The sequence below is a fragment of the Carassius auratus genome, chromosome 38, assembly GCF_003368295.1.
Source record: "Carassius auratus strain Wakin chromosome 38, ASM336829v1, whole genome shotgun sequence".
NCBI lineage: Eukaryota > Metazoa > Chordata > Actinopteri > Cypriniformes > Cyprinidae > Carassius > Carassius auratus.
Window position 1 is genome coordinate 21,058,028 of NC_039280.1, and position 14,338 is coordinate 21,072,365.

At 36.9% G+C, this 14,338-nt stretch overlaps 3 protein-coding genes across 4 annotated transcripts in view; 1 reads left to right on the top strand and 2 right to left on the bottom strand.

Annotated features, from left to right (window-relative positions):
- Positions 1–1,379, top strand: cox20 (cytochrome c oxidase assembly factor COX20). The gene is made up of 4 exons (XM_026224974.1): positions 1–127; positions 562–676; positions 763–826; positions 1,137–1,379. Exons 1-4 carry the CDS (start codon positions 101–103, stop codon positions 1,264–1,266), a joined length of 336 nt encoding a protein of 111 aa, XP_026080759.1. The 5' UTR covers positions 1–100; the 3' UTR covers positions 1,267–1,379.
- A 1,239-nt stretch (positions 1,380–2,618) lies between these two features.
- LOC113057552 (small integral membrane protein 28-like) lies at positions 2,619–5,924 on the bottom strand. Its single transcript, XM_026224975.1, has 2 exons — positions 5,425–5,924; positions 2,619–3,442 (listed from the first exon to the last, which is right to left on the bottom strand). Exons 1-2 carry the CDS (start codon positions 5,533–5,535, stop codon positions 3,056–3,058), a joined length of 498 nt encoding a protein of 165 aa, XP_026080760.1. The 5' UTR covers positions 5,536–5,924; the 3' UTR covers positions 2,619–3,055.
- A 1,628-nt stretch (positions 5,925–7,552) lies between these two features.
- Positions 7,553–14,338, bottom strand: part of arfgef3 (ARFGEF family member 3) — a 58,236-nt gene continuing 51,450 nt past the window's right edge. For both annotated transcript variants that reach the window (XM_026224723.1, XM_026224722.1), the window contains 2 exons: positions 12,122–13,006; positions 7,553–9,178 (listed from right to left, as the gene is read on the bottom strand). In XM_026224723.1, the coding sequence (XP_026080508.1) occupies positions 8,987–9,178; positions 12,122–13,006 (1,077 nt within the window). In that variant the 3' untranslated portion in view covers positions 7,553–8,986. The remainder of the gene's footprint in view (positions 9,179–12,121; positions 13,007–14,338) is intronic.

The following is a 14,338-nucleotide window of genomic DNA, read 5'->3' on the forward strand; positions in this document are numbered from 1 at the left end:
CGCCAGGAAGAATATAGCGGTGCACCAATGAAAGTATAAGGTTAAAATTTCACAACGAACCAACTAGTTCGCATTATTGTGTTGAAAATTAATCTAGAAAATGACCGATGAGGGCGGTAAGAACCAGGTGGGTGGTATTTTATTGAAGAATATTAGTCAGATATTACGCTTGAGTAAAGTTCATAAAAGAAGTTCATGTAATAGCCAAAAAGACCATGGTTAATACAATTTTACAATTATAATATCTATATAATATCGTAATCTAACACTGTAACATGGTACTACCACAGTACTTCGTTATAGTGGTTATAAGCTTCTCTATTGTTACAGCAGATACTCGCATGAGCATGCTGTTAAGTGCAAGAACTGATTTCATTTCAGGATGTCATGTACGTTGCATGTTGTGTACATTTGTTCAATGAATCCAAAATAGTCCTTTAATATTTAAATCAGTGTAGTTAGTAAATGGTAATGATAGACGTTACAGGTTGTGTAATCAGTGAACTTTTTATTAAAATTAATGAATATGTTCACACATCAATTCCATCTTAATGTGCACAGGGCATGAAGGTCATGGGTATCCTTGATATCCAGAATACGCCTTGTGCTCGAGAATCTATTCTGCATGGTGCTGGTGGTTCACTGGTGGCAGGATTGGTTCACTTTTTGGCAACAAGTAAGTGAGTGTTTGAACTGGCGTCTTATGTGTCGATATGTGATATATTTCTTTAGTGTAAGAGTTTCTTCTGCTGTCATTCACAGGTAGAGTAAAGAGGTCATTTGATGTGGGTGTCGCAGGATTCATGCTTACAACACTGGGTTCATGGTATGTGCTTCAAAAACAGTGCTACATGCTGCTGCTGTCATCAGAATTTAATTCTCAATACTTTAATTTAACAGAAGAGTTTTTTTAAATTACATTACGTATAATATATATATATATATATATATATATATATATATATATATATATATATATATCAGTGTAAATAAAACACTATACAACAAATACTACCGTGAATTATTAATACTAGAATGGGGAAAATTATGATTAATTATCATGGAAATAAATTCAATAAATGTTCTTGACAGATTTTATGATTAGCTGATATATTATCTCATGCTTTTTTATACAGGTTTTACTGCAGATTTAATAATGCCAAGCTGCGTGTCCAGCAGAGAATGATTCAGGATGGCATAAAAAATAAAGTAATTTATGAAGGCACAAATCTAGACCCCACACAGAAGAAGACTGGGGATCAGTAAAAGCTGCTTGTCTGAGACCATGTTAATGCCTTAATGATAAAGGTGATTTATTTATTGTATAATTATGTATTGTATTGAAATTTTGTAATAAAATTACAATTTTAAAAAATAAAGCAGATTCATTTTAAATTAGATCTTGTGAATATGCTGTAGGGGCAATGCTCAGCAGTACTTGTTGACATTGAAAATGATTTTTCCTGAGCTCTAATCTTACATTTTTTTTTTTGTTGTTGTTGTTAACTGCTTACACACAAAATCTTGACTTGTCACAACATTTCTGAAACCTGACATTCAAACACCAGAATAACACACCAAATCTGAAAAAACATTCACTAATTCTCAATATTTGACTCAATACTTTTTGCAATACACAACACATAATTCTCTATAAAAACTATACCAGGGAGTATCTTTATTTCCTTTATTGAAAACAACAAATCATATAGGAGCTCATAAAAGAAAGGCTTTAGGTTTAATATTTGAAATATACAAAAATATATTATGGCAAGGTTTTTGCAATGTAATTCAAATGTTTGCTTTTTATATGTTTCTGATTTTTAAATGCAGTGCTTCATTTTGCATTTCAAAGTCTGACAAAAATAGATATTTCTATTCAAGAAGAAAAGAAGAAAAAGTAGTGTGACATTTTCTGGTAGTTGATCAAATGAACTTGAGGGCAACTGACATTATATCTGTAACTTCATTAAAAGTCACAAAAAAAAAAAAATATTTAATTTACTTTATTTCTTAGTGTGTGCTTTTTATTTAAAGTGTCTGTCTGGACACTGATTACAGACTTTTCTTTTCAAGTAATATTCATTTTCTTAAGTGTACAACAGTAATCAGGAGCTTTTGGAATATCAGTTGCTCTCCGCTATATACCCACAACACATGGTTACAGTGAAGGTAAAACCCTTTTAAAAGTAGCTTTTTTTCTTTTCATTAAAGATTAAATTTACCCTATTGACTTAAATACCAATCTATCTGCATGATGAATAGTGAATGGTTCGTCTTTCTTCGGCTCACATGGTCAGGGCCCACAGTTTGACTTGACAAATTTATTTTTAATCTTCTGTGATCAAGAAAACTTCAAAGAAGTTGAAAATGTATATGTGGTTAAAAAATAACAATGTGTTCTTTTAACCAAGTAATGGCTATAATATGATATACAAATATAAAGGAATTGATTCCCTCTTGTTGAGAGAATCACTATACAAACAGTAGAAATCAACAACCAGAATTCAGTAATTCAGGTTCTCAAAACAATTGGCATTGTAATTCATATTTTATTTCACTTTGTTTGCAGGTGAATGTAATAATAAAACAAAACACACGATGTGGCATATCTGCTGATATTAACTATCACACACTTCCTTGCACTTTCGGGGGGGAAAGCTCCATTCCTGATGGAAACGCACAATAAAAACTAACTAATGAGATACAAGCAGTTCCCAAGTGTAAACAAGACTATATTGTATTTTCTGTGTATACACACTTTATTATATATAATACTACTAGGATTCAAAACAACTGCATTGTGGTAAAGTTAATAAAAATGTGAATTATTTTGTAGCCATTTCATGACAGCTAGATTATAGATGATTAAAAAACTACTCTGGCAGTATTCCCTCACAAACACTGGTGTGTTGGTACAGTGATGTTTTAGATAGCACTACTGAGTGATAGCCATAACCTTGAACTACACTGTGTATCATGTACAGTAGTTTTTAGTGTTGATGTGTTATCAGTGGATCAGTAATACACGTTCTACATTGGAGGGCATGAATCTTCACTCTTGATCAGTGGAGGTCTCTGTGTGTAATTGCACGATCTCCACATCATTATGGGAGCTGGAGGTGCTGGCAGCACGGGCTATCTTTGTGAGGGTTTTCTCGTATGGGGCCGGCAGATAAACCATCAGAAAAACCCCATCGTTCCCGTCTTCAGTGCCATCTCCTTCCTCTAAAGTGGACAGAAATTCAGCAGTGCCATCTGCGTCGTCGAAATCCAGAGTTATGACTTTGGCTGTGTTCTCCTTCGCCCTGAAACATCTTCTGTAAACAAAGAAGGCAATTCCTGCGAGGACGAGCAAGGAGCCCGTTACTATGACAACATACAGCATTGCCTCCGGTCTCTCTTCGACCTTGTTTGAAGCCAGCAGCTCATTCCAGTCGCCCTGACAACACATCAGAACAGAGACTGAAGAAACCACACCGTGATGATCACAAGGCCATGACATCAAAACCGACAAATCACATTTTTAATAGATCAATGCAGTGGTTGGATAAATGATTTATTGATTGTGCAATCATAATCCTTAATCGAAATAACTTCCTAACAAGTGACAAATATCCAATCAATTACTGATGGACAAAACCACGTCCTGCCCTTCATTTTTCTCCTTTGAGAAGCAGTTTCACAATAGAGAGGAAAAGACTGTCGCAACTCATGTCGAAAAATGAAGAAATCACGTATGCTTTGAGCAGGTATGTTTTTTGAGTAAGTAATTACTTTGCGAACGTTAAAAATGTATGATCTTTCTATGTAGTAGGTTAAGAATAGCCTTATGGGATAGTAAAGTTTTAATGGGATGCATACTGTACTTCAGAATCTCACCGGAAGTAGTACTGAATGTAATCTGATAACTTAAGGCCTACTGTTTTATGAATGCTGTGAATTACTACTCATTTCACATTGTTTCTCGTCTACTATATAGTAGGGAAGTGTGCGATTTTAGATGCAGCCATTCTTTCATTATTTGGCTGGCAGTTGGATCAGAGAGGGACTTGTTCAGTGAACGTTTGTCATATATAGTAACAACTCAGTATTTTCATCCACATGGTGTTTATTTTATGTTTTAAACATTTAAATATGAAACACTATATGCAATACAGTAAAATAGTAAACATGAACTTATATAAACCATAATCTTTGTAGTGGTCACTGAGCTTGTAAATGCAGTAATACAAAAGCCAATGGGGGAAACATGTATTGGGTTTTTGTCAAGGGAATCAGTGTGCTGCTAACGTCTAGTTGGTCTACAAAAATACATCACTGCTTTTGTAATTAGCTTTACACACAAGAACATTTGAAGGACTAAAAATGTGACATTGAACAATGCCTTGAGGTAGCTATGGTGTGAGCAGAATAATGGACTCCGCGGTTTCATTTGTTCCCACAGGTACTCACTGGATGATTGATTAATCCCGTATGTTCCTGGCTTTCTCCCTCATTCATCCTGGGTATTTACAGTATATTCCCCTGTATCGCCTTAGTCTTTAGATTTGATTACTTTGAAATGTGATCCTTACATTAGGACTCTCCTGTATAGAAGTCTCTTCTGCTAACCAAGCTTACATTTATTTCATCCAAAGTACAGCAAAAACCATATCATTTTGAAATACGGTATTTTCATTATTTAAATAACTGTTTTCTATTTAAATATATTTTAAAATGTAATTTGTTCCTGTAATTTCAAAGCTGAATTTTTAGCATAATTACTCCAGTCACATGATCCTCCAGAAATCATTTAATATTCTGATTTGCTGCTCAAAAAACATTTATTATTATTATTATTATGTTAAAAACAGCTATGTATATATATATATATATATATATATATATATATATATTTTTTTTTTTTTTTTTAATTTTTTATATGAAATATACATATTTCATTATAAATGTCTTTATCAACACTTTTGATCAATTTAAAGCATCCTTGCTAAATGATAATAATAATAAAACAATCATAATAATAATAATAATAAAATATAATAATTATACTGAATTCAAGCTTTTGAATGGTATAGTGTATAATATTACAAAAGATTTATATATATATATATATATATATATATATATATATATATATATATATATATATATACAAGCTTTTGGGGGCTACGATGCTCCTTCTCACATCCTTTCAGGGTATTTTGTATCGATACAGATTGGCGTTTTGCATAACATCTCTTTCACGGACATGAAATGATAATGAAAGGTGGAATGTGTATTAAGATGTTAACTGATGAGATGGTGCTTATTTTTGGGGCACGGATGCATCTCATTAAGTGATTAAGTGTCCTGTGGTTTCAAGAGTTGGTAGTACTTTAGTACCCAAACCTTGTTGTCCTTGAGCAAACTAAAGTGTTTTACCTTAAGACGATCCTCAGTTGAAGGAGGTCCAGATGCGCCTGTGCCCCAGTCATCTGAGCCTCGTCCCGCAGGGCCGAACTGAATCCAGCTGCCATCCATAACCACATGCATGTTTACTCAGTAAGCTCCGCAAGAGAGTGCTGATCAGAAACTGCAGCTCACATCTAGCTTTAATGGCTTATCCTGTCATATGAAGTAGAAATAGTTTGACACAAGCAGGGATCAAGAGTTTGTGCCAGAGCGTCCAATCAATGGGAACTGACCGCCCAAGCCCAGAGTCTTAACACAAATGGCCTACATTGCACAGCTGTGAGGTTATCTGGGTCCATTCCCACTGCTTTGGAAACATACCTAAGTTGTGCTAGCTGCTGAGTTTTTTTTTTTTTTTTTTTCAATTAATAAACCATAAAACTTGAGCCGTGGAAGATCATATAAAGCCTTACGCCCACTTGCTATGGAGATGAACTGATATATAGAGCAGCAAGAGTTTATGATCTTAATTTGTCACAATTATAGACAAGTACAATATGAATGAGTGATCATTGACGGGGCAGTAAGTGAACATCTGCGTTACGACTTCATTGAAAGCTAAGGAACCAATTAAGGAGATGAGATTGGAAGTGTGGGTCACACAGAAGCCCTGTCCTTTGGATAAAGGAACACAAAGATTGGCTATTGACAAATCTGTTCTTCTGAAGAAAGACTGGTTAGTGAACCATGCCTCAGTCTCATTATAGCGAATAACTTGGAGTAGCTGAAACACTTGACACAAAGTTGCTTAAAGATATGACATTTGTCACATTTTCTGCTTCAGTTGCTCTAAGAAAACAATGGGCAATGCTGAAATCCCAAGTATAACTGCAAATGACCTCCATACGGCTCTTAAAACTGAAATTCTTTGTTCATGTGACCACTTTTGTGAAAAATAACGGTAATAACGGTGTTCATGTAAGGATGACACAAATGAAGCCACTAGTTTCTAGAGAGGCTGGATGACACAACAACACAAGGACCCAAATCACACAAGTACAGTAATACTGACTCAAGAACGGATGAAAGAATAACAAACAGTATGCGTTTTACTGAGTCCTGACCTGAAGCCAGTAGAGATGCTCAGGTATAACCTAAAGAGAGTTCTGATATCAAGATAACCCACAAATATTCATAAACAGAAACTGATATGTGGGGAGGGATGGTCCAAAATTGGACAAAAGTCTAAGAAGCAGCTTAGAAGCATTGGTTTGATATTTTATAATCTAATACATTTACATTAATACAAGTGTATACTTTTGGGGCCCATATTAAGTTTTATGTGTTCTTTATGACATATCAGCATTATATCAACATCTGCTTGATAACTGAAAAATCCGTATCTCCAATCAAAAACACGAGTGATTTCAAAAAGTAGTGACAAGATAAATGAAGAATCCTATCAAAAGAAAAGCAAACAAGTTCACTTCAATAAAAACAACTTACACAGCTGGTAACTCTGCTTATTTATTCTTCAACACGTACAACATAAATGATCCAACAAACACATCAGAACACACTCAGCGTAATGCACATGTACTGCAACTGATTGGAGGTTTGATAATAAACACCATGTAGCAAAGTACTGGTACCCCAGAATAAATCACACAAGTATTATTCTTGCTATAATACTTAAAAGAATATATGCATGGTACATTATGGGATAATTAAAGATGGTGTGCTGTCAAATAGAGTGGCATTATGAATTGAACATATGTTAGCAGAGCTGAAATTAAGATGTTTGAGAATTCCAGGGAAATCTGTTGTAGCTTTAGCTTTATTCCACACAACATAATCCATAGTGTTTTCCTCTGGATTTAGACAGAGTACTGCAAGTTTAGATTCAAAGTCAAATTATATATATATATATATATATATATATATATATATATATATATATATATATATATATATAATAAAATAGAACGCGTTTGATTTGCTAAAATGAAGAACATAATAAGTGTTTCAGAACACTGAAATCAAATATAAATTTGTCTTTGGTCCCTTTAAACATCCTTTTTAACCTCTCCCTGTTGGTTATGCAAAGCAGTTGCCATAAACACAACAGAATATGAGACACTGGAGCGAAGGATTATACATTCTGACTATGATTATGTAACAGGCTGTGTGCTGCACTGAATATATGTAAAGCATGTCTATATATGGTTTCCAATTTTCTATAACTCCCATTGCACATGATGTACAGCACAGTAGATTTTTTTGTTTTTTAAATAAGTATATGAATTCGATACAAACTCTTTCCTTGTAGCTTGTCATATGTATTGATTTCTCACAATAATAATAATAATACAAAATGTAGGCAAAATAAATAAAATGCATCCTTTTTCATGCACACGCACACACAAAATCTACATATACATATACATATACATGCAGATGACTGAGGACAGAAAACATTTTTTTAAGCAATTGCAGTTCCAGAACAAAAAAATAAAATATATTTGGAATAAAGCCTCCAAAAGTGCAAACGTATCCAATTTGAACAAATACAGATTGTAAATAGTCTCCAGTTAAAAATGTACCTAAATTTCAAATGTATAATAGCTTCAATGAGTTCAGTAACCTTCTGCTTTTGTAGTTTTAAGACAACAAACGGTGCAGCTATGAAAAGTATACACTCAACTTAAAAGTTTCTTCAAGTTTAGTCAGATGTAGTGTTGTGTGGCCAGTATCTGATGTTTTAAACCACAGACTCCCACTGGATTGTGGGTAATAGGATCCATGGCACAGTGTCTGTCTGACAGGATGGATGGACATGTTTTAACAGAAAGAGGTGTAAGGGCATTTTTAGAGCTAGTGTAGTGTTTGTGTATCAGCTTTCTTGTGGAAGTTGAACGTGATTTCAATGCTTCCACATTTACAGACAAAACATCTGGCCTACTGATTTTCAACAAGGCCTAATACTCTATGATCTGATATCAGGAGGATGTGGTGTTTTACAGTGTTTTGTTCAGAGAATATGTGGAAAAAAGCGGTTTGAAATCTACAACTGAGCATTGTGTGCACTGTATATTTTGGAAATGCATTCTGGTAATACTACTGTAGCAACATAAAACTGCATTAGCAAAGCTTAAGTTCGTGCTTTAGATATACATTAATCAATGCTTTAGCAAAGGTGCATTAAGTACCACATTTCATTGTGCAATGATTTTAACTAGTTGAAAAGTTCAGGGGACTTTCAAGTTAAAGTTTTAAAGGGCTAGATGAGAGAAAACACCCTGAAAACAACAAAATCCTATATATGGCACGTGTACGTTTAAAGCCAATAAACTTTCAGAGAAATGAAGAATTAAAATATAGATTCCGGATATAACAGCATGAATATTGAAGAACATTCACAAAAGGGATTTGTTTTACACAGATCACTGTGCACTACAATAAAAAAGTTTGCAAAGTTAAGCAGGTAACAGCATCATCACAGAATTATAAGCGTATGCCAGAGCAAACAGTAAAGCACAAGGAAAAGATCTCCACGGAAAAGGCTGCTGGAGATCAAACATGAGCCATGTCATCACAGGATGATGTCATAAACGCGACCAACTCGTCCAAGCCACTCGCGCACTGCTTGCCTCACTCTGAGGTCAGTCACATGACAGGTCAGCTGACTGATACAGGGGAAAACCGCTGGCTGCAGGGCAATGAACGTGGGATCCGACAAGACCTGGATCTGATTCAGGATCGTAAGGACCATGTTGGTCCAGGCCTGGACAGAAAAAGTTCAAATAAATTAATTCTGCAATTCCAGAAAAATACAATTCATTTGCTGAATTAAAAAAATCCGTCATTTGACTCTATGTTAATTTCTTTTTCATATCATATATGTAATTTGTAGCTTGTAATATTGTTTCAAAATAAAAAGTTTTATTTTCCACACAAAGAAATGCGTAAAATAGCAGTAATTCAAAATTCAAGCAAAATAACATTCCACAAAGTCTAAATGGGAGGTTGGTTTGCTTTTGCTTCTAAAGAGACAAGTCCCTCAGTGCCGTGCAGTAGGGCTGCACAATATTGGGGAAAAATGACATTGCAATATATATTGCGATATGAAATCTAATCTAATTTTTTTTTACAAACAAAAATGGGGCAGTGGCGGATACAGAACGTCATTAATAGGTGGGCCTGGTGAATATACGGAGGGGCCTCTGGTTTTTTAATCTTATACACCTGATTCCCGGGCTCCGTATTATAGAGCTTTAACACCGCGCGCGGATGCGGTCCGTTCCATGTTCGGTGCAGTGCAGAGATCGTTTCCGCACCGAGTCTATTTCTGATGTGCTGCACGCGCTGAATTAAAGTGACAGGCTGACAGTGCATGGTTCCTGGTCAAAATGAACACAGATTGACATGAAAATATAATAATCTCCCCATATTACAGGCGCGGATTAATCTGATTGGGCTGAAATGGGGTGAGCACACTTACATTCTCATTTTAAATGATTTAAACATCGACACCATTGTGTGAATTGATTAATATGCGCGAGGGAGAGAGAGCAAGAAAGCGCTCTCTCTCTTTCCCTCTGTGTCTCTCGTGCGCTCTCGCTCTCTCTCTCTCTCTCTCGCTTGCGCGCGCTCTCCGCGAATCACATTCGTCAAGGGCCGGGGAGCAGCTGGCCCGTACAGTTAATGAATAACGAATCAACTACGACAGCCTACATCGCACATCCTGCGCTGTGACTATCGTGGATTTGTACATCGCGATATCGATGCTTAAACGACACATCGTGCAGCCCTACCGTGCAGTGTGTTTTTGGCCTTGTTAGGGTGATTGTTAGGATTTCTTGTGCTTCTGTTGTGATTAAATACTGCCTTGCAAAGTGATTTCTTTTTTGTTCAATTCAACTAAATTTAAAATTATTTACATACCATTATAGTGTTTATTAATATTGATTTAGCTTTCAATTGTACTGTAGAATTTTCTGTACTGTAGAGTTTGTCATTTCTTTTAATTTTAATTTTAATCTAAACATTTTTATTTAGATTTAATTTATAATTTCTGTTTTAGTAAACTTGGTACTTGCAACTTTATTTCAGTAATTCATTAATCTACTATTTCTATTTTAGCTTTGTTTCAGTTAACAAAAATGTTTTTAAGTTTGTGTTATAGTGAACAAAGACTATAAATAACACGATGTGAGGGCGCAACAATAATCCCTCCATCTGACCGATTATATATCACTGCCTGTTTAGCTCCTCCCCGATTCTACATCACTGCCTGTTTAGCTCCTCCCCCGATTCTACATCACTGCCTGTTTAGCTCCTCCCCCGATTCTACATCACTGCCTGTTTAGCCCCAGGTCTACACAGAAATCAAATGATAAAGATGCTCTGAATACAAGAAGATGCTGTGTCTTTGCATTGCCTTCCTTCTGATCCAATATTAGGAAAGAGTGGATGAACTTTATTTTTAATGAAGATCCAGACCCCATCAGTATAACAACAATCACAGCAGTGGGCGTTTACTTCCGATGAGGGGCGACAAAAACAGGACAGAAAATAGCCTATAAGCATTTTAGGGACTAAATATTACGTTGTTGGGGTCGCTTCTACCCGCGGACATGAAAAACAACCTGCGGCAACAGTTTTAAAGTAGCCAAATACTACGGGAAAACTGCAGACATAGCAAAACTGGGGAGCAGGACCAAAAAACAAGTCTTGCACAGACCTCTCTACGGTAATGTGTGCTGTCAAACATACACAACTATTAGCCGATAAAAGCAGTCAGCATTTACTTCTGAGTCTAGAGCATTCTTGATGAGGGTTGTCGAAACCACAACCTAAAAAACTTCGAAAAAAGTAATCGGCAAGAAGTTCTCTCAAAGAATATTCTTGCATTTAAAGTAAAAATCTTGATAACATTATAAGTGCACCTCAGAGAAAATGCCAGCATTGTTAAGTGCATTCAGCCTGGTAATACCAAACTCTGCTACTTCGCTTTGGTTCGTAGACAGAGTCTGGAAAGGCATAACTGACAATCGTTTATTTTCTCATGGGGGGGGGGGATGCGCTTGTCTAAAGTTTAAAAATCATTGGTTACCCATAAACCAATCACATGACGTTTGGTTATGACGTGTGTTATGCGCCGACTCTCTAACTTCCACTGTAAACCAGTCTATGTTGTAAACACAGGAATGCTGTGGTAAAAAAAACAAAACAAAAAAACAGAGCGAACGAGTTGCCGGACTTTGGCCTCCCCAGTTTCTCACTGACGATCGGTAATAGTTGATAAATTAAACTTTTCCCAAAACCTGTCGGGAGTAGGGCTTCAGTTGGCAAATGCCGGGAATATTCTCCACAACAGATCGAATACCATCCCGTGTCTCTGTGTCCGCTGTCGTTTTGGAGTTCCCAAACCTAAACTACGATCTTATATTCGGCACTTAGCTTCTACATCAAGGCTCTCAGGCAAGCCCTCTGTTCGTTGACTGGACGGCTGTTTTGGAGCCGGAGGAAAACTGGGAGATGGTTTGTTATTTCAGACTGAGTACAGAAGCGAACTGAAATTGAGCGGAAGTACGAAGTCTGATGTAGTCAGGCTAAGTGCACTAGTAATTTCCTTTAATGATTCACCTGCATTAACATGTTTACAGCTGATATGCTTTTTTGCATGATTTTGGTAGTTGTACTTTGTTTTCCTGTCCAGTCTTACCTGTATCTGTGCCTCAGAGTCTCTGAGTGAGATGTTGTGGGAACTGGCCGTGGATCCCGATCGAGGTCTCTTCTCTTGCCGCAGAAGCTCAGGCCCCGCGCTGAAGGAGTGACGCATGGGACCCTGCTCTACCAGTTGCTGAGGCCTCTGAGGCCCTGGGGAGTCCGGGCCACGCAGGGTCACCGTCTCACCCCTCTTCTCTCCCACCTTCACATCTTTGGCAAACGTGGTGTGATTGTGCTGCTGCTTGCGTTTCTTGTACTCAATCATGAGTTTGGTGATGGTCTTGTCGGTGGCGATGGTGTACAGCTTGTTTCCCGCACTCTCCCACCATTCTTTCTTACGTCCACCATCCCTCCTGTCTCCTCTCATCTGGGGGAGGGTTGCTCCCAACCCACCAGGGCTGTGGACCTCCTCTGAGGGAGTCTCGTCAAGGTGCAGGCGGAAGCTGTCCTCTGAGGGTGTCCCATGGCCTGATAGGCACCCGGGAGACGGTGTGGGGGTCTCAGAATTAAAAAGGGGCAAGAAAAAGAGCGGGTCAGCCCGGTGGGTGAGCTGTTCTCCCACACTACTCTCCAGGTCCAGGTGCATCTGAATGTAGTTGTTGCACAAGTCCATGCAGAGTTTGTGCAGGCGTTTGAGCAGCCATGCCCAGTCCATGCTACTGGCGGGCTGTGTGCTCAGCGATGGGATGCGAGCGTGCCACTGACGCTTCTCCCGTGCCCGTGGAGGACTCACTTGGGCCATCTCCTCAAAGATATCTTCATCCTCGGAGGAGCACTGCTGTGAAGAGTCGGAGCCGCCCTCCTCTTCCTCGCTCAGGATCTTCTTGACTTGATCCACAGTGATGCTCTCCTGGTTTGTCAGCATTGCACACAGCAAAGCCTATGGGAAAGAGCGTACGGGAAGCATATCGAGACGATCCATAATGCAAATGGTAAGTAATTCAATTTCACTTACAAATTCTTACTTTAACACAAATTACAAAACACAGTTAGGCCACAGTTATGCATGTCAAAAGCAGCAGATTTTTTTGTTTTTATCAGCATTGACCATAAATGTTTTCATCAAATCGGCATATTATAATGATTTCTGAAGGATCACATGACACTGAGAACTTTAGTTCTGGCTGCTAAAAAAATTCAAAATTTAATTTAAATAAAAAACAGTTAATTTTAAATTGTACTAATATTTCACACTATTACTATTTTTACTGCATTTTTGATCAAATAAATGCAGCCTTGGTGAGCAGACTTCTTTTTAAACCTTCAAAAATTCTTAATGATCTTTTAAGATTTATTGAAAATATACTGTATATGAGGAATTACTAAAAAATATTTAAAAGTGTTGTTCATTGTTAACTTATATTTGTTTTGACCTTTAATTATTGAAAGAAAACCTTTTAAGCAGTGGTGAAATACTGAATACATTTTGTGTTATTTTATCTCACTAGTTTTTTGTTTGTTTTTTAACAAACATTTAATTTGACTGTTTCTTGTTCTTTAATTGAGTGTACTGTGGTCTACACAGCATTGTCTCGGCCCTAGATGAAATGAAGATGAAAATACACCGAAGTTAGGTCAAGAACAGTGTTTTGAATAGGATGTTAACATGTAATATGCTGGGAATTATTATACAATATTTAATTAATTATTTAATTCCTTGAAAGTGCACTAAGCGATATCTGAGAAAAGCTGCTGAAACTAGAAATCAAATATGCAATGCGACACAGGCAACAACTAACAGCTGGACATGGTCCTGTTCCACTTCACATACACTGAGTGAAAGATTTATAATGAAAGGAGATTTATAATGACAGGACACTTATTTATGACAATTTATTCGCCTGGAAGTTTTGCGTTACGCGCGTCATACTATTTCTATGTCCCTGCGCATGCGCATTACTTTGCAGTTTTGGTTTTCAATCCGATCAAGTGTTTACATGTCCTCTCGCTCGGATTACAAAAGGAATAAACCACCCCTTACAATCCGATCGAAATTTTAGTCGGATCTGGCCAATTCAATCCGACTGATGTGTTTACATGTGACATTTTTATTCTGATTGTGCTTCTGGTCTTATTACGATCGGATCAGTAGGGTCCATGTAAACACCTAATGTTAACGGCTCCTATTGTTGATTGGCTCCCCATTTACACATCCAGAACTATGTACAAACACCATTTTTTCAGAGCATACACAGAACAGATAAATAGCAAA